The sequence below is a fragment of the Heloderma suspectum genome, chromosome 2 (genome assembly GCF_057233095.1).
Source record: "Heloderma suspectum isolate Gila_16-S chromosome 2, 16-S_ref, whole genome shotgun sequence".
Lineage (NCBI taxonomy): Eukaryota > Metazoa > Chordata > Lepidosauria > Squamata > Helodermatidae > Heloderma > Heloderma suspectum.
Window position 1 is genome coordinate 92,198,320 of NC_139459.1, and position 25,107 is coordinate 92,223,426.

General features: G+C 41.8%; 1 protein-coding gene across 1 annotated transcript; it reads left to right on the plus strand.

Moving 5' to 3' along the window:
- Positions 1-775: 775 nt before the first annotated feature.
- LOC146352483 (fructose-1,6-bisphosphatase isozyme 2) lies at positions 776-25,107 on the plus strand. Its single transcript, XM_084834141.1, has 7 exons — positions 776-1,223; positions 6,415-6,577; positions 8,613-8,705; positions 10,542-10,682; positions 14,000-14,137; positions 22,616-22,735; positions 23,862-25,107. The coding sequence occupies exons 1-7, from the start codon at positions 1,051-1,053 to the stop codon at positions 24,054-24,056; spliced, it is 1,023 nt and encodes a 340-aa protein (XP_084690267.1). The 5' UTR covers positions 776-1,050; the 3' UTR covers positions 24,057-25,107.

Consider the following 25,107-nt stretch of genomic DNA (forward strand, 5'->3'; position numbering starts at 1 on the left):
CATACCCATTTTTGCCTGGAATTTACCTCCGATGTTTCTAATTTTCTGGAAGAGGTCTCTTGTCCTTCCTATTCTATTATCTTCTTCCACTTCCACACATTGCTTGTTTAAAAATAATTCCTTATCTGTTCTCGCTAACCTCTGGAATTTTGCATTTAATTGAGCATATCTCCCCCTATCACTGTTGCCTTCCGCTTTCCTTCTTTCTTGGGCCACTTCCAGTGTCTCAGCAGACAGCCATCTTGCCTTCTTGGTTTTCTTTTTCTTTGGGACGTTTTTTGTTGCTGCCTCCTGAACAATGTTGCGAACTTCTGTCCATAGTTCTTCTGGGACCCTATCTACTAAATCTAGTCCCTTAAATCTGTTCTTCACTTCCACTGCATATTCATTAGGAATATTAGTGAGCTCTCCCACATAGACAGGATTGCAATAACCCAGTATAGTTACAGGATAGAACTAGGGCATGAGTAACTAAGGCTAGGTCTATTTTCTCCAGGTAAGGCCAGAGCTCGTAAACCAGACAAACAAGGCGACAAACATGGAATTGTCAATGGTGTTGACAGCAATAAATGCTTGTTGTACTGTGGATTGTGTACATCATGCACCATCCCTGTTCCCATAGTAAACTTTATTTACATATATTTTTCCCACTGAAATGTTCCCCAAACAGAAGGATAATGGCTGTTTTTCTTTTAATTTTTTAGAAAAATCAGCTAGTAATGCAACTGAGATTTTTTTGCATGGAAGGAACAGAGTTTTGCAGTGTCTGCATGCCATTGCTACTTTATCTACTGAAGGAGAAGGGTGATTTATTCAGCAGCATTTCAGTTGCTGTTTTCCAGCCTTGAAGATCCAGGGGAATTTTACCACACGTCTATTCCAAGCATTTAAGTCACATGGGCTGGGGAACCTTTTACTAAACCATGTCTAGCATGCAAGCCAACAGCTTCTCCTTAAAATAAAACTGCCACTGAACAGCAGCAACATTGTGGGGGAAAGGAACAACTAAATTCTAGATAAGAAAACAGACCCCCCCATTTGCCATCCAAGATGTCGGACAGAAGCCCCTTTGAAACAGACATGTTAACCCTCAACCGATTTGTCATGGAGAAGGGACGACGGGTTAAAGGCGCTACAGGAGAACTGACCCAGCTGTTGAATTCGATGCTCACTGCCATAAAGGCCATCTCTTCCGCAGTCCGAAAGGCAGGCCTCGCTCATATGTGAGTTGCACAGAATGGGGGAAAAGAAAATACATTTGATAAAATTCAGGATGGTGGAGGGGGTGGGGAAATAAACTTTTAAAAATAGCATGCAGCAGGGGGCCAGGGGGCCCAATCCCCAGATCTATTTCCCACAGCCTGGATCTATTCCCTAGAGACCTAAGTGTCCATTGGTACCAGTGGAAGGGGTTTTTCTCAGCTAAATTGGCATGCAGGGGGCAATCTTCAAGGGGGATTGTGGCAGCTGAGAAAAGGGTTCCCCCCCTTCCCACATGCCACAATACCCCCAACCCACTGCTGCATGGTAATTAGGCTTAGAAAATATATTTCCATTGGTGCTAAAAGGATAGTTTCCCTATTTCCCTATTGCTTCCCACCTCAGATAGCTCCTTTAGACTTCTGACTGAAACCCAGAGTGGATTCACCGCCCCACTGACTTGGAGCCACCAGCCTCCACTACCTATTGTCATGTAGGAGGTGGCAGGGAGGGGAATGGATTTCCAGGGGAATCATAGTGGGAGAAGGAAGGGTTACTCTCCCTTCCCTGTGCACTATCCCCCACTCCCCAAATCCCCCCTCACACACACACAGCAATTAAGCTTAGAAAAAACCTTTCCATTGATTCCAATGAAAAGATTGGGCCTCAAATCTTTCAAGAGCCTAGCAACGCCCCTGGCATGCAGTAAACTAAGCTACTGAACCAGAATTGCAGTTTGGGAATTCCGTGTGGCTGAGAAGAAAGTAGGCTAGTATTACAGCTGAAGTGTATGTTAATGTAAAGGAGCTTCTCTCCCTCAGATGGCCCACTGATGCTAGTTTGGTCAAATTTCACTACAGGAAAGGAGGATTTGATTTGAATGAGAGCATAAACAAAGCCTCTTGCCAGTGTTCCTGGATGCTATCTTCTAGTAATTTCATACCCCAAAGCCAATGAGAATGAGGAAGGTTTCAATGTTTAGGAGCAGTGGAATGCCTCCCACTCAGGTTTTGAATTGTAGCTAACTACAATGAGAATGAGAAAGGTTTCAATGTTTAGGAGCAGTGGAATGCCTCCCACTCAGGTTTTGAATTGTAGCTAACTACAATGAGAATGAGGAAGGTTTCAATGTTTAGGAGCAGTGGAATGCCTCCCACTCAGGTTTTGAATTGTAGCTAACTATGGGTGCTTCCAGACTGAGGGCTCCTAGCACTGCCAATCAAAAGAGACTGTGCAGTTATTCCATCTTTGCCTCCTTAGTGTTTTTTTTTTTACTAAACTCAATGCTACCCCACTATAACATTCCGTATTTGTGGCAGAGCGATCACAGGATACAAGCTTCATCTGGAAGCAGCCTCCTTTAATCACAGGGATCATGCAATCTGTATGTGGTATTACGTTAATAATGTTGTTAGAGTAATTCAGTGACCTAAAGAAACAGGAATAGCCCTGCTTCTCTTGTGTGGCACTTCTGTTGCTAACAAGGTCAAACAAGATGGCCCATGAGTCTATGTAAAGGTCAAGGCATTTAACTTGGTTTCTAATGTAATAGAAGATGCATTCAGAAGAAGCATTTACAACTGCACAGTCCAAGTGAATCAAGCTGCACTGCATTCATTAACTGGTTCAACATGACCACTTGTGTTAGCTAACCTACAGAGTCCTGTCAGCACAGTTGTGATTTAACATTAAAATGCGTGAATCAAGTCCTGTTTTCAATTCATAGATATATAATAAAATATAAATTGTTACAATTGTCTGCAATAGTACAAAAAAACCCCACCCTCCCATGCCCAATCTAAGTGGTACAATACAAAGTGGGAACTTCTTAGAGAATAATTTACTAAGAGCACAATCCTATGCATATTTAGAAAGAAAAAGGTCCTACAATTCCCAGCATTCCCCAATTCCCCAGGACTTTTTCCTATCTAAACTTGTATAGAATTGCCCCCTAAAAGTGCAATCCTATATGCATGCTTACTCAGAAATCTCATTGTGGTTAATAGGGCCCAAGAAGGTTTTAATAGGATGGCACCCTACGACTGTAATCCTATGCACAGTTATTAGAAAGTAAGTTCCATTGAACTCAGTGGGTCTTCCTTCTGAGTTAACATGCTTAAGATTGCACAACTGGAAACCATTCCTCTTATAATTGTTCTTTCATCATTTTTTCCCCTGTCCCTGTAATCAAGACGTTCGATCTAGTTACTAAGTAGAACAGCCCTATGTTAATTGTTGCCTGGTATACCCGTAGTTATTGGGCAGCATATTCTGATTGTTGTTTTTGGGTCACTTTCGCATTAGGCTGAATTAGGCAGAATCTTCATTACATAATCATTTAATTGTTCCTCCTTTTTATTCTGGGATAATTGTAAGCTTATGCAGATGTTATGGTAAATGTACAGGAAGGGTGAAGCAGGATTTGAGAAGTTGACCCAACATGTGCACATTGGCCTGGTTCACACAGAATGCCAATATGCTGCATTGTATGAGTTGTTGAATTCCGGATTGATGTGATGTGTGAATTTGGCTGTGTAAACAAACCATGGTTTGTTAACCATGAACAACCCAGAAAGAGAACCCATGGTTTATTGTTGGGATGTGAACTCTGGGTTGTTTAAACCATATAAACCCAGAACCGTGGGTAGTTTATGGGTTGTTTTGCCAGGCAACAAGAGAGTAGAGCAACAAACCATGGGTTAGCGTGATGTACGAACCAGTCCAGTCCATTGAATGTGTGCACAGAGCCTGTACAAGAAAGACTTTCTCCACATGATCAGAAACCTGATTTTTCCAGGATTTCCACATGTTCAGAGCATTGTTTAGTAGTATGTGAGTAGGCTATATGCAGATATTCAACTGGACAAGTGGAGGTCATATGCAATCCCACTCCCCATATTCATCATAAAGTTTGCACAGTCCTTGTTTCTCAAAGATTATTAACACTTCCATATGAAGTAAGTATTATTAATTCATTTTAGAAATTTGTATACCGCCTTTCATCAGTTGATCCCAGGGCAGGTTACAGCATCTTAAGATGCAATAATCATACCAGGGCTGGCTGGAGACATTTTGCTGCTTGGAGCAAAGGACAAGATGATGCCCCCCCCCCCATTCCATAAACAAAAGCTGACCAGACTGGCAATTTAATCTTACTTCAGCACTGGCACTGAGACGGCAACCTCCACTACATCTATCTATCTATCTATCTATCTATCTATCTATCTATCTATCTATTTCATTTCTATACCGCTGAAGCTGTCTGGGCAGTTCACAAAAATTAAAAACACAAGGTGCAGCATAAAACAATATAAAATATGAAAGCTTAACACCACAATATAACAATACAACCAGAATAAAACCTAGCAGCAATGCAGAGATTTAAAATACAGATTTAAAACACCATACCTAAAAGACTGGGAAGTTAAAATGCTAAAATACTGGGAGAATAAAAAGGTCTTCACCTTCTTCGGAACGAGTACAACGTAGGTATCGGGCGAACCAATCTAGGGAGCTCATTCCACAACCGGAGTGCCACAGCAGGCCACACCTAAGAGCAGAAGACTAATCTGGTGCAGGGCATGTTGCATGGCACACACAGTTCTGTCCTTCCAACATCTTGCTGCAGCTCCCAGCCTCTGCTGCCTGAGGCAGTTTCCTCATTCAGCCTAATGGTAGGGGCACCTCTAAATAATATAAATATAAGAAAACACGCAAACAGTATTAAAAACAGCAGAATGCAGGGTAAGTGTAACCTTGTATATAGAGAAAGAAAGGTTGCTTTAGCAAGAAAAGTATTTAAAATACTGTTTTAAATCTGTATTTTAAACTCCTGCACTGCTGCTAGGTTTTATTGTGGTTGTATTGTTATATTGTGGTTTTAATGTTCTATATATTTTAAATTGTTTTATTGTGTGCTGTTTGGTTTTAATTGTTGTGAACCACCCAGACAGCTTTGGCTATTGGGTGGTATAGAAATGAAATAAATAAATAAATAAATGAAATTAATATATGCTGAACACAAATCCATCATGCTTACGAACTGCTGTATTGATATTACTTTGCTTTTTCCTTCTTTTAATTTCCTGAATAAAGGTTTGTTATTGTCTCATGGCATTTTTACCTATTAAGACTGCATTAGCTTAATAAATAGAGCTCATACACGCAAACTATTGTTTGCATGAGTATTGCCTGAAGTCCAGTTCATTTAACCAATGCTGATGCAGCAGTTTTAAAGTTTCCTAAGCATACTTACCTGAAACTAAATCAATACGGCTTACCTTTATATGATTTGGCTGAAAATCACTCATGAGCGATCCTCCATTTATATTTTCTGGAGGGATGTGATAGGGACGTTTTATCTATAATAGTTGATTTGTATGGTATGTTAGTTTCATGCTTGGCTTTTCTACATGAGACATTTATCGTGTACTCGTCATTCCCTACTCATGGTTGTTTATTGGTTCTTTGAACGACATCATGACCCTCCAGTTTCATTTCTGTATCTAAAGAGCACTTTTGTTGAGGTTTTTTTAGAGCAGGGAAAATGTGGTATTTCATTGTAAAAGTGAAAGTAACTGCTTTTTTCACTTGTGTATTTGCTATATTCCGCTATACCACAGTGCTACCTAGAAGTTATGTAGTGGAAAAGCATGAAAGGAAATGCTGTTTGTGTAGTGGTGGGGTCTCAATTCTGCAACGAAATTGAAAGTAGATACAGCAGATTAACAGCGAATTAACAGACTCGTTTAGAAAAGCTTACAGTCACACAATTGCATGTCATAATTCTTACTTGACAATGTTGTGTGGTTGCAAATGGTAGGTTGGGAGTCCAAGTCACCAGAGTATTGCAGGAGTTACCAGCAGGCTGTCAAGCAAAAGAACGATATAGAACATGGTATTAGGAAGAAGGTGAACTTCCAGGTGAATCCCATGAGCAGATGAGTTCCAACAAAGATTATCATTGGCATATATCAGCAGCAAAAGATTTAGGAACTGCTAGTCTTATAATGGGAGAATTCTGAAAGCTTTTGTGGCTTTCAATAAGACTATACTAAATAATTAGAGTCTTGAAAGCCAAGAAGGAAAAGAAGGTAGTAAGAAAATCATAGTATTTTAAAACACATCCTCATCACTTCAAGTGTACTGTTTTGGTATTCCCCCATGATCTTAATAACCATGTTCCCCCATCCCCACCCTGCATCCTACTCATAGGTTTGGAATAGCAGGCAGTGTGAATGTGACTGGCGATGAACAGAAGAAGCTTGATGTGTTATCGAATTCTCTGGTTATCAACATGCTACAGTCATCCTACAGCACGTGTGTCCTGGTCTCAGAGGAGAATAAAGAAGCTATTATCACTCCACAAGAAAAGAGGGTCTGTAGACATTCAGACTGATTGGGAAGAGGGGCTGGTCTCTTCTTTAGCAGCAGATGGCAGCACTGGACTGCTGAAGAAAAAGATGTTATTGTTATCTACATTACAAACATACCTGTGAGAAAGCTAAACATACATACTGTGCATACCGGAATGAAGATGTCAATTAAGGGCACAATCCTATGCATATTCAGACAGAAAAAGTCTTACAACTCCCAGCATTCCCCAGCATGGCTGGCTGAGGAACTCTGGGAGTTGTAGGACTTTTTTCAGTCTCAACATATATAAGATTGCACCCTTACTCCATGAACACAGAGTGACAGAGGCTGAGTGTGAATACTAAACTGAACCATGATGAGATAAGTACGAACTGTAGCCAGTGATGGCTTTGCACTAGCAGAGAGCACTTCTACTTGTGCAAGGCAGGGCATTTGATTTTCACCCATCCTCCCCCAACTCATTGCAGTCTTCCTTAAAGGCTGCTCCTGAGGGTTGGGGGGGGGGTCTGGAAGAGGAGGGGACATGACACAGAGGACTGCAGTAGTTAGCAGGGATTAGGTGAAAATCAAGCATTTCACTTTGCGCGAAGGGGATGCGCTTTCTGCTAGCGCCAAGCCACCATTGGATGGTATCCTGAAAATTGTAGTTTTGTGTGGCTGGTGCCAAGCTGTGAGAGCAGGAGTACAGAAACTCTTTCCACCTGGGGGTTGAATTCTGTTCGGTGATGCTCTTGTGGGCTGCATTCCAGTGATGGGTGGGGCCACAGGCAAAAGGGGTGGGGCTGCATTGGCCCCAGGAGCATAATCAAGTCACCTGTAGTGTTAGAGGGGCCTAGAGATCCATAATGCCTTGCTTAAGTTCATTATTAGTGCAATTCCCTTGCTAGTAAGCCTCTGAGCATGTGAAGATGAGTCAAAGGGCCAATAGTGCAGCCAAGCACATTCCATACTAAAGAGTGAGAGTGTTATCAAGCACTCTGCCTGGGAAGGAAAATTTGTTTACCTTAAAGCTACAGGTGGCTGGGCTGAGAACCAAGTGCTGATAGTCTACGCTGGGAATGAACACTAGGGGGCGCTTGCTGCTGTCATGCTGCCTCATTGCTAACATGTATGGTATAAAATCCATTGTACCCCTTGGCTCTGGGTTCAGACAAGCTGTCTGATCCAACCATTGGGTATGCCTGTGTGCTTTAAGTTACTGAATAAAGTACTCCTTGTAAGTAAACCTGGGTCTGATTTATCACTATCTTGGCACCTCTAAATTAAGAGGTCGAAGCCCACAGCTGGGACAATACAGGGGCCAAAAATACTGGTCTTCTGTAGCTTAAAGCTCTGACTGCCAGTAACTGAGCCTTAGGAGAGGCATTTCAACCTTTAAGTATGAGGAGAAAAACGGAAGAAAGTCTGGGAAGCCACGCAACTATTGGTAGTTGAGGGAAACCAGGTGGGGCTGGGGGCATGGCCAACTGGAAAACCCTGGAGGTCCAGATTGGGACCTCAGGTGGGCCGGATTTGGCCCCCAAGTCTGAGGCTCTGCACCTCAGTATTAGAGTATGCTCCTCCTCAGAGATCTATAAAGCATAGGCTCCAGTGGACATTAAAGTTATGCCAGGAAAGTTATACCAGTTTGTAGTATGATATACATAAACAGTTTCAACAAAATGCACTTAATATTTGAATACAATGAAAAAGGGCTCCTTAACATATAATAAGCCAGATTTGTAATTCAATAGCAGCAATACGAACATGACTCTTCAGCTGCTTTGTTTTCTTTACCACAGCCCTTCCTAAATTTTATGGGTGCGGTTATTGTGCTCTAGTTTCTTACATGTCATCATCCATAGTTCTGTAGGACACAATGTCAATATAGTGCTCCATGAACTATGATAATGATGCATAGTTCACTAACCAGATGTGTCAGATTGTGTTTTGATGGTACAGCTTTTGAAAATTAAAAATGGTTCCTGCCCAACAGTGAATGTGGATCCATCCTGGGAATGTATTGTTCAAGACTGCTTTCATTTCTCCTCTTTCAGGGTAAATATGTGGTATGTTTTGATCCACTAGATGGCTCTTCCAATATAGACTGTTTAGCTTCGATAGGGACTATCTTTGCTATCTACAAGAAGGTAAGCTGACGGAAGGAAGAAAAGAAACAGATAACACATAATTTCTTAAGAAAGAACAAATGATTTCCTGGTATTGTCTTACTATTCATTCATTCATTCATTCATTCATTTCTATACCGCCCAATGGCCGAAGCACAAAAATTAAAACCAACAAGCACACAGTAAAACAATACAAGCACACAGTGAAACAATATATAAGTTTCTAATTACATCAGGGGCTTTAGTGTACCCATAACACTGGATTCTTCTGCATGCACAGCACGTACTCTGCCACTGAGGCTGCAGTCGCCCAATCCGCTAACTACTATGGCCTCAATACACCTAAAGTTATGTCCGACCAGACATGAAGTGGCCAGAAGCTCCCAAATCTGTTTGCTTTTACATTTTTAAAAGCAGCTGCAGAGGGATGCTGGAGGGGAAAGAGATTCATCTAGTGCAGCCTTCCCAACCTGGTGCCCTCCAGATATTTTGGACTATAATTCCCATCATCCCCTACCATTAGATATGCTGGCTGGGACTGATGGGTGCTGTAGTCTAAAACATCTGGAGGGCACCTGGTTGGGGAAGGCTGATCTAATGGATCAAAGATAGGGGCCTTAGTATGGAAGAAGGGAGACTTAACCCTTTTCCACATGTGATTGTCTCAATCCAAATTGCTCTCCCCTCCCCCCATCTTCTATTCTATTTGGCCTGAGTCGAGGGGAATGTACAAGTTCCCATATAGTACCTCTATATTTTCTCCCATATCCAGCTCAATGACAGGGGGGCAGGGGAATTTGGATCAGGAAAATGGTATCGAGTGGGATTAATTCCCCCATGCCACAACTCCCTGTGGCTGCTATTAATATTGTTTTTCCTGAACACAGATCTCTCACATAACATCTGGTTTGGCCCTTAGCACAGTCCAACTGAAAATAGCTCCACTGAAGACCCTTTGCTTTTGAGGCTTAGCCATGACCGATTTTCACGGGATTAGGGCTCCATAGGAATAAATTCACTAAGAGAGTATCAGGCTGCTAAAAGTCTTAAACATAGCACTGATATAAAATAAAACCCCCTGTAATCGTTAACAAATAGTAGCATTACCATCAGTTGGCAGAACTTCATCGCTAATCCCAAATCTTACTTACAAATAAGAGTATTACTGCTATAGCAGCAAAGAGCTATCAGAGGACACTTTTACAAGATGGCTACTAAAGGGAGGACACTTCAGATCATTCACATGGGCAATTGTTGTGTGGAAAAGTTAGGGCAAATTTCTCCATGCTACTACAGATATTTATTTTGTAATGTATTCATTGATGTGGAAAAAATGCAATTTCAGATAGTTACTGATAGTTACTTCAGTCTCATACTGAAATAGGATTGTCATGTTCTTAGTAAACACACACAGTACAAAACTGGTCTGACGCTGTAACCACTACATCATACTGGCTCTTAGTTATTATGACGCAGTGGTTAGAAGGTCAGACCAGTTTTTTACTGTGTGTATTTACTAACAACATGACAATCCTATTTCAATATGCTAGTTTAGTAGCAGACAAGGAGGCAGTATGTTTCTCAAAATGTCCAATTAGCCATCATCTTGAACTATGTTTGCTGTTAATCTGTTGAGCACAAACTTAACTGGCCTATTAGAGGCACAAAATGAAAGTAATAATGCTCAGTTTAAGACATTAACTGCACAATCCTTTGCATGTCAACTAAAAAGGAAGTTCCACTGAATTCAGTAGGACTTACTCCCATGCAAGTAGGTATATTCATGTAACATTTTTTTTCATCAAATGTATGAACAAAAGATCTGAGATACAGATACTGTAATAACTTTTTCCTTAGACATCAGAAGATGAGCCTTCTGAAAAAGATGCATTGCAGCCTGGACGTAACATTGTCGCAGCGGGCTATGCCTTGTATGGCAGTGCTACACTGGTGGCTCTTTCCACGGGGCAAGGAGTGGACTGCTTCATGCTGGATCCGGTACTGCAGAAATACTCATGATTAATACTAATCCATCTTCTGCTGCTGTCTTATATCCCATATGAAAAGCTTTCCTCCTTTCAGTACTTGGTGTGTGTGCGTGTGTGTAAAGAGAAAGATTGAGAAAGAGAGATTGGGGAGAAAGTGTTTATGATGTAGTTCCCTCCCCGACACCTATTCTGAGTGAGTGAGAGCAGTGCTTCCTTTCCTCCCTCTTAATTGGCTTTGTGACATCATCACTGTGAGGCCTTGTCCCAGTTCAGGGGGAGCTATAGGCTTTGAATCAGAAGAGACGCTGCAGAATCAGGCCCAGCCATGGGAAGCCAAGAGCCTAACAACTCAGTTCTACCAGGCCTCCCACTGGCTTGCCATCTAAGAGGGGGAGAGATGCAGGACACTGATATGGCATCTATCTATCTATCTATCTATCTATCTATCTCCACAGCCAAGAGACCTGACCTTGACAGAGGCTCCTGCTTCTTGGCCAGGGGAGCCTCCTTTGGGAACAGGGCAGCAGGAAGAGGTCTCTCTGGGACAGGATGGTTCAGGGTGTCTCTTTTATGATGTCATCAATTAAATAGGGTGGAGCAGACCTGTGAGACACAGCAGTTGCCTAAGAGGCAGGTTTCCCTGCCAGGATCAAATGCGTGATACTGATCCTTAGTGGCCATTCCCTTGTATTTAACCCAGAGCCTTTAGCAGTAGACTTTGCTAGAGAAAACTCTTGGATGACCTGCAAAGCTTCCCTACGTTGTATTGGACTTTCTGAACTTACTGGGCTTTATTCTGCCAGCTTGTTACAGGACTGCTTGGGGTTTTGTTTTTCTGATCATGAACTGAACCTGGTTTAACTCTTATGTTGAGAACCGTTATGTGTGGATCTTTAATTTGGGCTGTAAAGGCATACATTTATTGACTGGAAATATGACAATAAATGGTTTTACTGTGAATCAGGCTTCATTTCTGGGAAGTCAGGTCCTGAGAATCACATCATGAGATCAACATGGCAGTATGATCCCTGGTTAGCTAGGATTATAAGCTTTTCTACATGAGGCATTTGTTGTACGCTTGTCATTCCCTATTCATGGTTGTTTATGGGTTCTTTAGACAATAGCATGACCCTCCAGTTTCACTTCTGTTTGTTAACAGCACTTCCCATGAGTTTTTTTCTGGAACAGGGAAAATGGGGTTATTTCTGATTGGTGAAAAAAAGTGCAATTTCCTGTTGTGGATTTGCATTACTCTGCTATAACTCAGAGCCACCTAGAGGTTATGTAGTGGAAAACTCCTCATGTAGTGCTCAGATCTCAATTCCACGACGAAAGCAAAAAATAGATGCAGCAGATTAACAACCTCATGTAGAAAAGCCCTTTGTAGCCAGCAAGAAGGAGTTTACGGGGAAAGGAGCAGAAGTAGCAACTGATGGGTGCTTCAAACAAGCTGCAAAAAGGAGGGAGAAAGGTGAGCAGACGGGCTGGGAGCTGAGGAACATTTGGGGGCCACTAAAGCCCAATTTTCCCAACAAAAATGTTCTCATAAAAATTTGCCAGGCCTTTTAAGCATATTTAGCATAGGAATGAATTCTGTTTTCTCAGAAGCCAGCTGACAATCCAGAATTTCTCACTATATTTTGGGGATGAATGCAACAGAGACTACCATCCAGGCCTGGGGGTCAAATCTGGCCCTCCAGGGCTCCCCAGATGCTTTTGCCCCCTTTCTTGGCCCCAATCATTTGGTGATTTCCTGGTTTCTGTGCAGATTTCCCCCATTCTAAATGGATGAAATGCCTCTCCTAAGGCTTAGTGAACAGCAGTAAGAGCTTTCAGTCATAATACGTTTTTTGTCATGGCTCCACCCCTTTTGCCTTTGGCCCCACCCACCACTGGATTGTGGCCCTTGAGAGCTTCTCTGAAATGGAATTTGCCCAAATGGAATTTAGAAAAGTTTCCCCACCCCTGTCATAAGCAGACAGGCATAGTATGTGCAAGTAGAGTGGTGGAACCCCAGTTCAGCCTTAGCCTACTTGCTTCAAGGAAACATGGGCTTTTGGCGCATTCCTTGACTGTATGCTGTCCACACATTTCCCCTAAAGTTTGCACTTCTTTTGAGAAGGTATTGTATTTTCCCATGCACTGGATGGCTGGAAGACCATCCTGTGTTAGGCTGATGACTTGCTAATAGTCCAGGATGATTGGTTGATGGGAGCTGATAACAGGAGATGTTGTCTGGATTGCTGGAAATCTCTCTCCAGGTTTGGTTATCTAATATCATTCAGAATTTGGGAAGGTGACACCATCTAGAGAAAGCGTTTGGAGCCAGTTTTACAGTTTGAATAGTGAAACAGCTTTGAGCTGTGAAGTGGGTGAAGGTGAAGCACCTTGGGGTCTAAGGATGCATAGAATGGCACTGTTAGTTACCTTTGGATAACAGAATCCTGGAGACATATGGTGTCTATGTAATATGTGCTTTAGTTACAAATATACAGACAGCATAGCCAAAGCCAACTGACATGCCTCTGCATCAGATTGAAAATGTTTGTATATTTGTAACTTAAGGGGACAATCCTATCTGGATAGTCACCAGCCTCTGAAATCGGAGGCTGCCAACTATCATATGCAGGGCATCTGGAGCATGGAGGGGATCCTCTTCTCCCCGCTCTAGCCGCCCTACATTTTTTGCCTAGATGGGCGATTTCCCCCCTCTAGGTGTGGCTTCAGGGAGGGGAGGGAAGGGGCCTGAAGTCCCAATAGGAAGCTGCCTGATGCAGCTTCCACAGCCTTCTCCCCTCCCTGCCCCTGAGAACACCCCCTTGTCCCCATCTCCATGCTCCGTTTCTGAGAGCGGAGATGTAGCTAGTGCAGAGAGAGCCGTGCTAGTTTTGAGGGAGGGGGGGAAGCATAGTTTCTGGGAACCAAGATTGGAGCCCTGGCTCCGACCTTGGTTCCTAGAAACCAAACAATCCTATAGCCCTCTAGGCAGTGTCTAGGATTGCCATAGGATTGCTCCCTAAAATGCATATTACAATGACACCATAAGTTTCCAGGACTCTATTATCCAAAGGTAGCTAACAGTGCCATCCTATTATCCTATTATTTATTTGGAAGTAAGCCCCAGTATTTTCCATGGGTCTTACTCCCTAGTAAGTATGTTTAGGATTGCAACTGAACTTTGTAGTACTGCCCCTGGGCTTTTCGCTGCTTGGAGGAGTAGGGAACATGTATCAATACATGGAGGTAGTAGTTTGTGAACAAGTCTGAATGTGAAAGAAGTGACCTTACAAAACTGATTAATTGTGACATCTATTAACTATTCTGTAGGCTCTTGGTGAATTCATTTTGGTGGAAAAAGATGTGAAAATTAAGAAGAAGGGGAAAATCTACAGCCTTAATGAGGGTTATGCCAAGTACTTTGATCCTGCCGTGACAGAGTATTTACAAAAGAAGAAATTCCCTGAGGTAATTTACTATTTTGCTGTCATTTTAATCACAGGTGTAATTGCCATTTGTTAAACTCAACCAATCTCATCATCACTACACATAAAGTGGCACATTTTGTATATACACTCAACACATTTCAACTACACCAAAATTCTTATTACAACCACATTCATTAGCACTAGGCAATGCAGTGTTATTTAGCAGTAAGATAGGTACACACACAATATCTTTTTCTGATGTTTCCTCAGACATCAGGATTATGGAAAGTTTATTCCAAAGTGTATCCAACATAAACCAATGAAATATATAGCAAAAAAAGAGAGAGAGGTGATATTATAGTTTTTTGTGTTGAAGACTACCTAATAAAGTCATACAAGGTGCATGTAGAGCCACCTTGGTGTAGTGGCTAGAGTGTTGGACCAGGAGTTGGGAGATCTGGGTTCTAGTCCCCACTCAGTCATGGAGGCTCACTGGGTGACTTTGGGCCAGTCACAGACTCTCAGCCCAACCTATCTCACAGGGTTGTTGTTGTGAGGATAAAATGGAGGAGGAAGAGGAGGATTATGTACGCTGCCTTGAGTTCCTTGGAGGAAAAAAGGCGGGATATAAATGTGTGTGTGTGTGAGAGAGAGAGAGAGAGAGAGAGAGAGAAAGAAAGAAAGAAAGAAAGAAAGAAAGAAAGAAAGAAAGAAAAGGTACAACATTCACACATAACACCATTCCATATGATGTTAACACAATTCTGGGGGGACACTGAGTAACCTATTGATGGAAAGACTGCAACCCTAAACACACTTACCTTAAATTCAATGGAGCTTACTACTGAGTAGACCCACAGGGGATTGCATTGGGTAATGCAAACTTCACTTCTGCTTCACTAGGCCGCAAGTAGATCCAAGTCAATGCTCCTCAAACTTCAGTATGTTAACCCCTGATATGGAGCCCTAACCATATAAAAATTGCATTTCTGTGTCTATCCCACCACCAAGATGTTTCTTAAAGCAGTCCTCACATGATTAGAAGCTACCTGTTTTGACCCTTGGGACCAAACTAAACAATATCTTCAAGGTATGTTTGCATTTAATGTATCTTGTTTATGTTTTAAAGCATGTTTAAAATAGGACTGTGGCATGTGGGAAATCTAACCCTTTCATCCTATGCCACAATCCCCCTCCAAGGTGCTATTTACTCCTGAAGGGAAACTACCTCAGTGGTGCCAGTGGAAGCTTTCGAGGGGGTAGGGATATTCTTCACAGCTGTGGCACAGGGTATAATCCCTCTTCCCATGGATTATAGTTCCAGTCCTCCTTGGGTTCCCCTGTAGCTGTTATTTTTGTAAACCAAAAACAAGCCATATTAAAAGCATATATTCATTTAACTTATCCTCTGATTTGGCTCTCAGTCTGATCTCCTGCTGGCGCTCTGTTCTTTTCCTGCTATACAATCCTGCAGGGGTATAGTGGAGCCAGGGCTCACAGGGATACAGCGGCAGCAGTTTTTGATTAGCAGGGACACTGAGGTCATCCACCACCCCCTTCAGAATTCTCTGTTCCCTCTGAACTTAGCTGCCATCTCACAGTAGCTTGGGGTGGGGGGAAATGAACTTCTCAGAAACAATACATAATTGTGAGCTATCCCTGTTGTAATGGTAAGTATTTTGGGGTAGCCTAGTGTTGAATGGCCAGTTAAGGCCCAGTAGCTTTATAAAAGACCTTGTGCTGGTAGAGATGAAAACTGCTAGAATTGGTTTGTTGATATGGATCAACATGTCTGCCTGAATTTTGGCCTCTCCTTGGGTCTGTGGCAATGGCAATTGTCATGATGAGTGCCTGGACTTCAAAATTTACCACCACACCACTGACCATCCTTTAACAACCCAGGGTACAGAGTCCAGCCCCTTTCCAGGAGTTCCCTTGCCCTCTCCCTACATGTAAACTGGGTTGGGATCAGGTGGGTTAAACTTCCAAGTCAATAAGGCTGCAATACTATACGTACTTACTTGAGACTAAGCCTCATTGAAACAATGGGACTTCTGAGTAGACATGTATAGAATTGCACTGCAAGTGATATTAACACCAAAGTACAGAATAGTCATGTCAGTTGCAAGTTATGTCAATAGCATGGCAATTAGCTCATGACATTTCACTTTTTGATTGTGAATATTCGGCTGCAAAGTCAAGAGTTTTGAGATGAGAACATGCAAATTTTCGGCATACATTCATTTTGCCATCAAAGTAGCCATATGTGATATTAGACTTGATTAAGAAATACACAGCTACGCACTGTGTACAAAGTAGTTGTACCACATTATACAGTTTTAGATCCTGTGTGTCCTAGAGGACTCATGCTCTTAGTAATTAATTGAAGCTAAAAGGATGCACTTTAGCTACATATTGGAAACAAACTGGATCACAGAGAAAGGGGTCAGAACATATCAATCCCTTCACTATGGGAAATTGCAAGATTTTTGCAACATAAGAAATCTGTCAATAGTCCATTGTTCACACGCAAACCTGTTTTAAATATAAGGGAGCAAAGTTCATCTTTTTTAATCAATACATTTAAGAATGCTTGAAAGTGTCTATAAATGAAGACACGTGATAACTTGCGGTGGGTAAGCAGGGGCAGAAGAGCTGGCTGTATCATTAGGTATGAGGTGGTCACCTTAGGCAGCAGACATTGGGAGGCAGCAGCAAGGTTTTGGAGGAGAGAGTTGTGTGCCACACAACGTACCCTGTGTCCCCTGAGCTAGCCTGTTGTCCTCACAGGTGTGGTGAATGACGCTGTCCCATCACCAGTGTTGAAGAAAGATTCAACTGCCAGTCCAGTTTTTGTACATAGATGGATGTAACCTTGGGAAGAGCCTATCCAGTTGGTTTGGATTATTTTAAGCTTGTGGATCTTGAGGAGGTAGATAATGTTCCTGGAGAAGTGAGGGCTGTCACTTGTTTGCATGACCCTTGGCCAGCCAGGATGGGACTGGACACATGGTTGAGGGAAGTGATTAATGCCTCCTTCTGGGAGGGGCATGTTCCTCTTGCTTGAAGGAGGCAGCAGACCTTCATTAAAGATCCTTTCCCTTGACCCAATGGATCTAGGAAGTTATGGGCCAGTCTCAAATACACCTTTCTTGGCAAAGGTGATCGGGAAGATGGTGGCGTTGCAACTCATCCAGATGCATTTAGATGATATTGATTATCGTGACCCAGATGCATTTGGATGATACTGATTATCTGGACCCATTTCAACTGGGCTTTCAGCTGGGATATGGGACGGAGACTGCTTTGGTCATCTTGGTGGATGATCTACATTGGGAAATGGATAGAGGAAGTGTGGGCCTACGAGTTCTTCTGGACCTCTCGGCGGTGTTCAGCACCATTGACCATGGTAACCTTCTGGACTGCTTGGCAGTGTTGGGCCTTGTGGGAACTGGTCCTTCCTGTCAAGTCATGTCAAGAAGGTGTTGTTGGGGGACTACTATTTGGTATTGCAGCCATTGGTCTATAGTGGCCCACAAGGTTCTGTTCTGTTCTCTGTGTTGTTTAACATCTACATGAAACCACTGGAATAAGTTATCAAGAGCTCTACACACTCCCTTTGGAGTTGTGACTGGTCCCTACACTGTCTGAGTTCAGGAAGGGGATCAAAACACATTTTTAAACTTGGCTTTTAAAATGGTTGTTATGTTTTTAATATTGTTTTTAATGTTTTACTAAGTTTTTATATGGAGATATCATTTATGTTTTGATTTTTTCTTTTTGTAAACTGACTTGATTGGGAGGATCAGAAAGGGAGGATATAAACAAACAAACAACAACAACAACAACACATAATTCCAGGAAGAAAAGAATTCAGGTTTCTAAGCAGCATATATTTAGTGCTGAGTATCAATACTATGCTGGTTGCTGTGACAAATACTGAAGTGATATCTAATTTATGTCCCATCAGAAATAACCCCAGTAGCCGACTTCCTGCTATTACTGGAATGAGCCACTAGTTCAGTTTTGAAACAATAATATCCTGCTCCTTACATATGTAATTCCTCTGGGAAGCTTTAAATCAAATACTGGCATAACTTGATTCAGCCTGGTAAATAAGCTAATGTAGTAAAGCTATGCATCAAAGATATCTAATAATTTCTTAAACCTGTCTCATTGAATATAATAGGCACAATTATCTTCTAAGATTGTCAGTTTATGCAACCCAATCTTAAGCATGTTTACTTGTAAGTGTGCCACTTTCTTTAATAGGGCTTACTCCCTGTTAAGTGTATGTAGGATTGCAGCCTTAAGGGCAGTATGGATGTAATGCTTGTTTAGTGTTACATTCCTGAGCTGTGGCCAGTCTTGGGTTCATGCACTGCCCACCACCCTCTCCTCTTCTCTCATATGACAGAGGAGATCAAAAGCGTCTGCTCTTGATTTTAAATAACCCGAGTTCCCTGTTATGTTTGAATTTGGGAATGCTGATTAGTTAAAACTATGGACACGTTTACATGATCACCGCAGCCCAGAGTGGCTTATTGAAGCCATGGTGGGTTGTGGCGCATACTAGTGGCCATTTGGAATGTTCAGCCTCCAGTGGGGGATTGTCATGGTTTGCCATGTCATCAGAACCTGGGCGGCAGGGGTTGCTGGAGGGAGAAACAACCCTCAAATAACTCTACAACAGACCATGGGTTATTTGAGGGTTCTTTTCCTCTCCAGCAGCCCTTGTCTCCCAGGTTTGGATGACATGGCAAATCACGGGAACCACATGCCGGGGGCTGAATATTCCAAATGGCCATTGGCATGTGCTACAAGCCATCATGGATTAAATAAATCATGGTGGGCTGTGGTAATCATGTACACCTGGTCTATGGTTATTTCAAGCAAGCCAGGATCAAATCATGATTTATGACCTTGGCTTGTTCTCTAACCATAGTTTAAACTAAACAGAGTTCCAAGTTTGGACATAATAGGAAACTCTGGTTAGTTTAAAACTGAAAAGGAAGTGCTTTTGAACTCCTCCTCTGACACATACCAGAGAAGCAGAGGAAAGGTGGGCCGGGGGGGGGGGAATGCACAAGCAGAGCCTGAGGTTCACTGTGACTTGTGCACAACATGCTAAACCTCAGTTTACCATTATATCCAAACTAGTTGTTAGCATTCCAGAACCATTAATTGCAATTGTCATTATAAATTGGGGGTTCTTTTCATTTTGATCTGAGGGTGTCCCTTTAACACACTCTTATGGTCATATTTTCAAGATTAATTCCTTCTTTTCTATAAAGTATTTTTCACACTGAGATCATCATGATTTTATCCCTAGTTTGATGCACTGAGGTAAATTTAGGCTTATGCAGAATGTATAAGTGCTTTTAAGTTCGGTAGATTATTTATTTGTGCTCTGATGCATTACAGTAATTTATGTAGCTTCTTGGAAACATAGATATGGTTTTGATTGCATGAAAAGCTGAACTGCCTGGCACAGATTTCACAAAGTCAGCAGTCAAGTAGATACAGGAACTTCTTTTTCCTTACTTTTTACATTTTGTTATCTGGGTATATTTAGACAGGTCAGAACATGACCTAAAAACCTGATCTGTAAAACTAAACTGTGTGCACAACTGATAACAAAAAAGAGACTCCAAAACAAGACTCCAAAACAAAACAAAGTGACATTGCTACATCTCATACTACCTATGTTTCAAAGAGAGAAACACCAGGCAGCAAAATCCAGGGATAGTTCACTTCTGTTCCACAGCTTGCTCATATGGATATCTGTACAACTACAGTGTTGATATCCTGCAATTCAATAATACCTGAGATGGGTGCACAACACTCCCAAGCAGGTGCCCTCCAGATGTTTTGGACGACAACTCCCAGCATCCCAACCATTGGCCATGCTGGCTGGGGCTGAAGTCCAAAACATCTGGAGGGCAGCAGGTTGGGGAGGGCTGCCCTGTGCAAACCAGTTTAAGATGACATTATTTAGACCTAAACTCTGAACTACATTGGGAAGCATCATTTCTTTAAAATATTATGGTAGTAAAGTGTCAAGGTAGCCAATGGGGGTTACTACCTGCCCCCCAAAAGACTGTGCATTTAACAAATGCACAGCAAGTAAAAATAAAACTCGTGCAGCTCTCCTCATCATTGCATCATAATTTTATTCTAGAATCTCTAATAGGAAGCAAGGTGGCAATCCTACTTGTTCCACAGTCATCACCATCACTGTGGTAATCAGAAAGCTTCCTGTTGACATTGATCATATGCTAGACTTTGCTAGAGCTGCAGTTAGCTAGAGCTGCAAGCATTGTAGTTTCCTCTCCCAGTTATTTGCTGGAACTTCTATCAGGTAAAACTCTGGAACGTGGACCTTTGAAAGTTCTACACCTACACAGGTGTATTTTCTCCATCTTCTATATGTCAAATTTGATGCAGGGAGTGGGGTGGGCACACTTCAGCTTAAGCAACTGATCTGTAGCCAAAGTTGGGGAGCTGTTTAAAACATTATGGGTGGTGAATCAATTAACTGATCCATTGCTTACAATTGTGGCTTAAAAAAAACCTTTAAATGCCTGGCTGTTCTTTTTCCTATTGTAAGAATTTCCTCTTTTATCCCCGCTGTAAAAGTGGTTTCCACATGCTGCTAGAGAAGTAATAGGCCAAAAAGAGAGAATTTTCAATGTAAGAAGCTATGAAAGCAAATGGAATATTACTAGATGTCATTGTAAACCCCAGTTTCTCAACCAATTCAAAGCCTCTTGTAACAGCTGTCTGGTGCCATATTGTTGTATTATCAGATATTGGTTTGTAGAGAACATATGAAGGGAAATTAAATGGGTAACTACACTGCTCATCACATGATTGTTTCTTTTGAGTTATGTGGTTGGTGCTTCCTCCTTAGAATATAGGTTTTACTACCTATGTTTCAAAGAGAGAAACACCAGGCAGCAAAAACCAAACAACAATGCACTGGACCACTAATTGACTTTTTATACAAAATTGATTGTGTTGGAAATAAGGCTATTTTACCTTACCGACCAGCAGACTGTTGACAATTCAGTCATTTAGGAATGTTAAATTTTTTCCCAGCACTATCACTCCTTACAAACTGTTATGTATTTTGTAAATTATTATAAACTGTTATGAGTTATGTCTATCTGAATACCTGAGGAAGACTTCCCTTTCAAAATGGAATCTCACCAGGGGTCCGTAGTAGTGTAGTAAACTTCCAGATACAACTGGTGTGTTTGAAAACTTGTAGACTGCCAGATGCAACTGTAGATTGCCTGGTATAACTCTTTTGTGAAACTGATTGTTAAGACCTTTACTGATACTGTTGTTTTTGAAAACCTATTGACTGTTCATATGACTATTTCAAATAATTACTGAGTTTAACTGTACCATTTAATATTATAAATTTTGTATAAAAAGTCCATTACTGGTCCAGTGCATCATTGCTTGGTTCTTTGCACTTGTTTTGGTTTGTATTAGTTTATTAGGAACCTTGTCTCTGATAGCATAGAAAGGTAACTTGGCAAGAGAAATCTGCATGTTCATCATGCTCAAAACACAAGGATAATGGATGGAACCAACAAGCTTACTCAAATTGCAGGTTTGGTCCTGCAAAACATGGGTATATATGACTCTCACTAGGAGCACTTTGGAAATATCAAATGGTCTGTGGAGATGCACCGCATTATGCCCTTCTAATATTCCAGGCAGAAGCAAACAAATTACCACAGCAGTTTTCATATCGCTAGCTTTTTTCAGGAAAGGAACATTGAATCATTACAAGCTGTCAAGCAGTATTTCTTCCCTTGGTGATCTGAAAGGAAAATCTGTGAGCTGCTAACCTGCAGCTCTGAGTGTGGCTTGGCATATGACAAATGATAAAAGGAGAAGTTAAGTTTCAATGGAAGTCCACAATGGCAATAGACAAGTATTGGGCTGCTTTCTATTCTGGTCCTCCACTGGTCCCTTTGTCCGCTCTCTTCCTTTGCCTGCTATAGCCTGTAGGCCAGGGGTAGTCCACCTGGTGCCCTCCAGATGTTTTGGACCACAACTCCCAGCATCCCTGACCTTTGACCATGCTGGCTGGGGCTGGCTGAGAGTTGTAGTCCAAAAAATGTGGGCATTAGGTTGCATACTCCTACTGTAGAGTTCTAATGCTGTCCCACAACAGGCAAGCTGGGTGAGGTTAACTGGTGGAAATTCAGCAGCTGCATCCTCCATTGGTGCCTGAGAGCATTTAAAGGTATAGGTACATCTTTGGGCAAGACTGAACTGGCCCCCGTCTTAACCTAATTGTTTCTAATGCACTTTAAAACCAGTCATTGCCTCATGTAGGGAGCAGCCTTTTCATGGGTTTTTATTGCCGTAGGTACAAACTAAGTAAAACCTTTCATGTTTCTTCCTGTGAACAATTTCTCAGTCTAGCTTCAGGGTGTGCACTGAAAAATAGAAGTTAACAAACACTGTCCAATACATCTACCTCTCTGTTTCACAGGAAGGTACTTCTCCCTATGGAGCCAGATATGTAGGCTCTATGGTGGCAGATGTTCACCGGACCCTGGTCTATGGAGGGATCTTCTTGTATCCAGCTAACCAGAAGAGTCCGAAAGGAAAGGTAACTCTTTCTCATCTTAAGCTTGTTATGTATAAGCAACCAAGGGTCTTGCACACCTTAGAGACCAATACATTTATTATGGCTGTCATGGATTACAATCCATTTCATCAGATGAAGTGGAGTCTAGCTAAGAATGGCAGAGAAATCCACATGGATTCAAATGAGTTCGGATTTCTTTGAATCTGACCTGTGGATTCTGCAATGGACCATCTTTTTCCTAGCTGTGCAGACATCCAGACCCCCCTTAAAAAAACCGAAAAACTTTGGGGGGGGATTTGCACAAATTTGCACTTGCACGAATATGCATTAGTGCAAATAATGCACATTTGTACAAGTGGAATGAAATTCTTGTAATACCTTTAAAAAATCTGATTCCGTCAATGACCGGATGATGGAATGAAAGATGTCGGACAATCCGTGAAACACAGACAGATTGGATTTAACAAAATCCATACTTAAGTCTCGCTCATACAAGTTTATGCCGTAATAAATGTGTTAGTCTTTAAGGTGCCACAAGACTCTTAGTTATTTTTATTGTGCCAGACTAACTTGGCTACAACAAATAATGAGATACCAAACGGAGGGCTCTTCCAGACAGAGGGATCCTAGCAATCATTGGACTTCTGCTGTAAAGTACAAGTTCTATGTACTGCCCACACTGTTGGGGGAAATTGCCACCACATGCCACAACCTTCTGTCCACACCAGTAAGCGGAGATGTAGACAAAGGTCTTCCCTCCCTTTGCTGCTCCCTCTCACTATGCTCTTTGGGCCGAGGTGGGTTTTGTTTTGTTTCTTCTTCTCTAGAATTGCACAATCCCACAATTCTGGAAGGTTCACTGCTGCACTTTTAGTCCTGTGTAAGTTCACGTCATCCTGATTCAGATAAGGACCATGGTGTTCTGGGAGGGTAGGGTTACCCCCTCCACCCGTTTTTTCCCCTTACATTCTATTACTACTATTACTACTATTGTTTTTAAAAGCAGAATTAAAGGACGGGGATATTGATGGGTAATCTGCATGAGAATTATAATTTTCAAAACTGTTGGTAGTTCAAGGCAAGCTTTTTGGCTGTTTTCTGAAGTACTGCAAAACACTAGAATAGAGGGTTTTCTCTTCTGTTTTAGCTGCGACTCCTGTATGAGTGCAACCCCATGGCTTTCATCATTGAGCAGGCAGGAGGGGTAGCTACCACCGGGACAGAGGCAGTGCTGGATGTGAAGCCGGAGTCTATCCATCAAAGAGTCCCTTTCATTGTTGGTTCTCAGGAGGATGTTCAAGAGTACCTGGCCTTCGTGCAGAAACACCAGAAAAGCAGCTAATGACCCTCAGGTGTTTCCCATCCACCCACTTTTTCACTGTAAACTGGGAAAAGGATGATCTTGAAAAGTGGAAAAAGTGTTTACCCTCTTGACAGCAATAAAAAAAGGCTTTATTTTATTTTTATAGAATGGTTTCTTTTCTGCTAATGCAAAATACAAAAAGGATAGGCTCAGTTTCTGTAGCACAAGAAAACAAAACTGTTGGGTGGCAATTACCAAAGGGAATGGATAGTTTGCCATCCACCTCCTTATCTCAGACAAAAAAATTGAATGTCAAGGTTCAAAGGTACGTCTAACATCAGTCCAGCTGATTTGTCTGCTGCAGGTGTTTGTTTCCCATTAAACCTCACTCTGCCACCAGTCTTGTGACCAGAGAGGTAATATGTTTATCTTCACAATTATAGTTGCGGCGGGTCATTGATCAAAACAAGAATGCAGTTGTCCTTGGCTGTCCGGTCACATCGAATGGACTTTTGCATTGCTAACAAAACAGTTTTGCTCAGATTAAGATTGCGTCACTTATGTTGTGTTTTGCTAGTTTATGTATACTTAAAGTATCATCTCTAAGCCAGGATTTTACCTTCAGCTAACTTATATAGATAGAGCATACAGACTAAAGTTCCCCATATTTTTCCCTAAAGGTAAAAAGCCATTTGGCCTGTTGCAGCTTTGGCACCTTAAAGACTCTCCCAGAATACTCTTGAGGCTAACCTCAAAGTCACCATGCGTCAACAAATACATTTCAAAGGGAATATATTTCTGGTGTGAAATTGCTTAACTAAAACTTACCTGCAAATTTGATCCTATTCAATGTGGACTTCATTGGAAGTCTGGGTACTACAGTGTTATGGTAGTGTGGCGGATCTAGAACAACAGTGCTATCACAGTGACAGTTTTGTGAATGGGTCACTCTGTTCATATCGTGTACATTTGGGCCCTGCATAAAAATGGCACAGGCCCTTTGTTTAGTTTAATATTTTTAACCTGCTCTTCTGTAAAAAAAAAAAAATAATAATCAAAGCGGCTGACAATAAAAAAGGCAAGTACTACT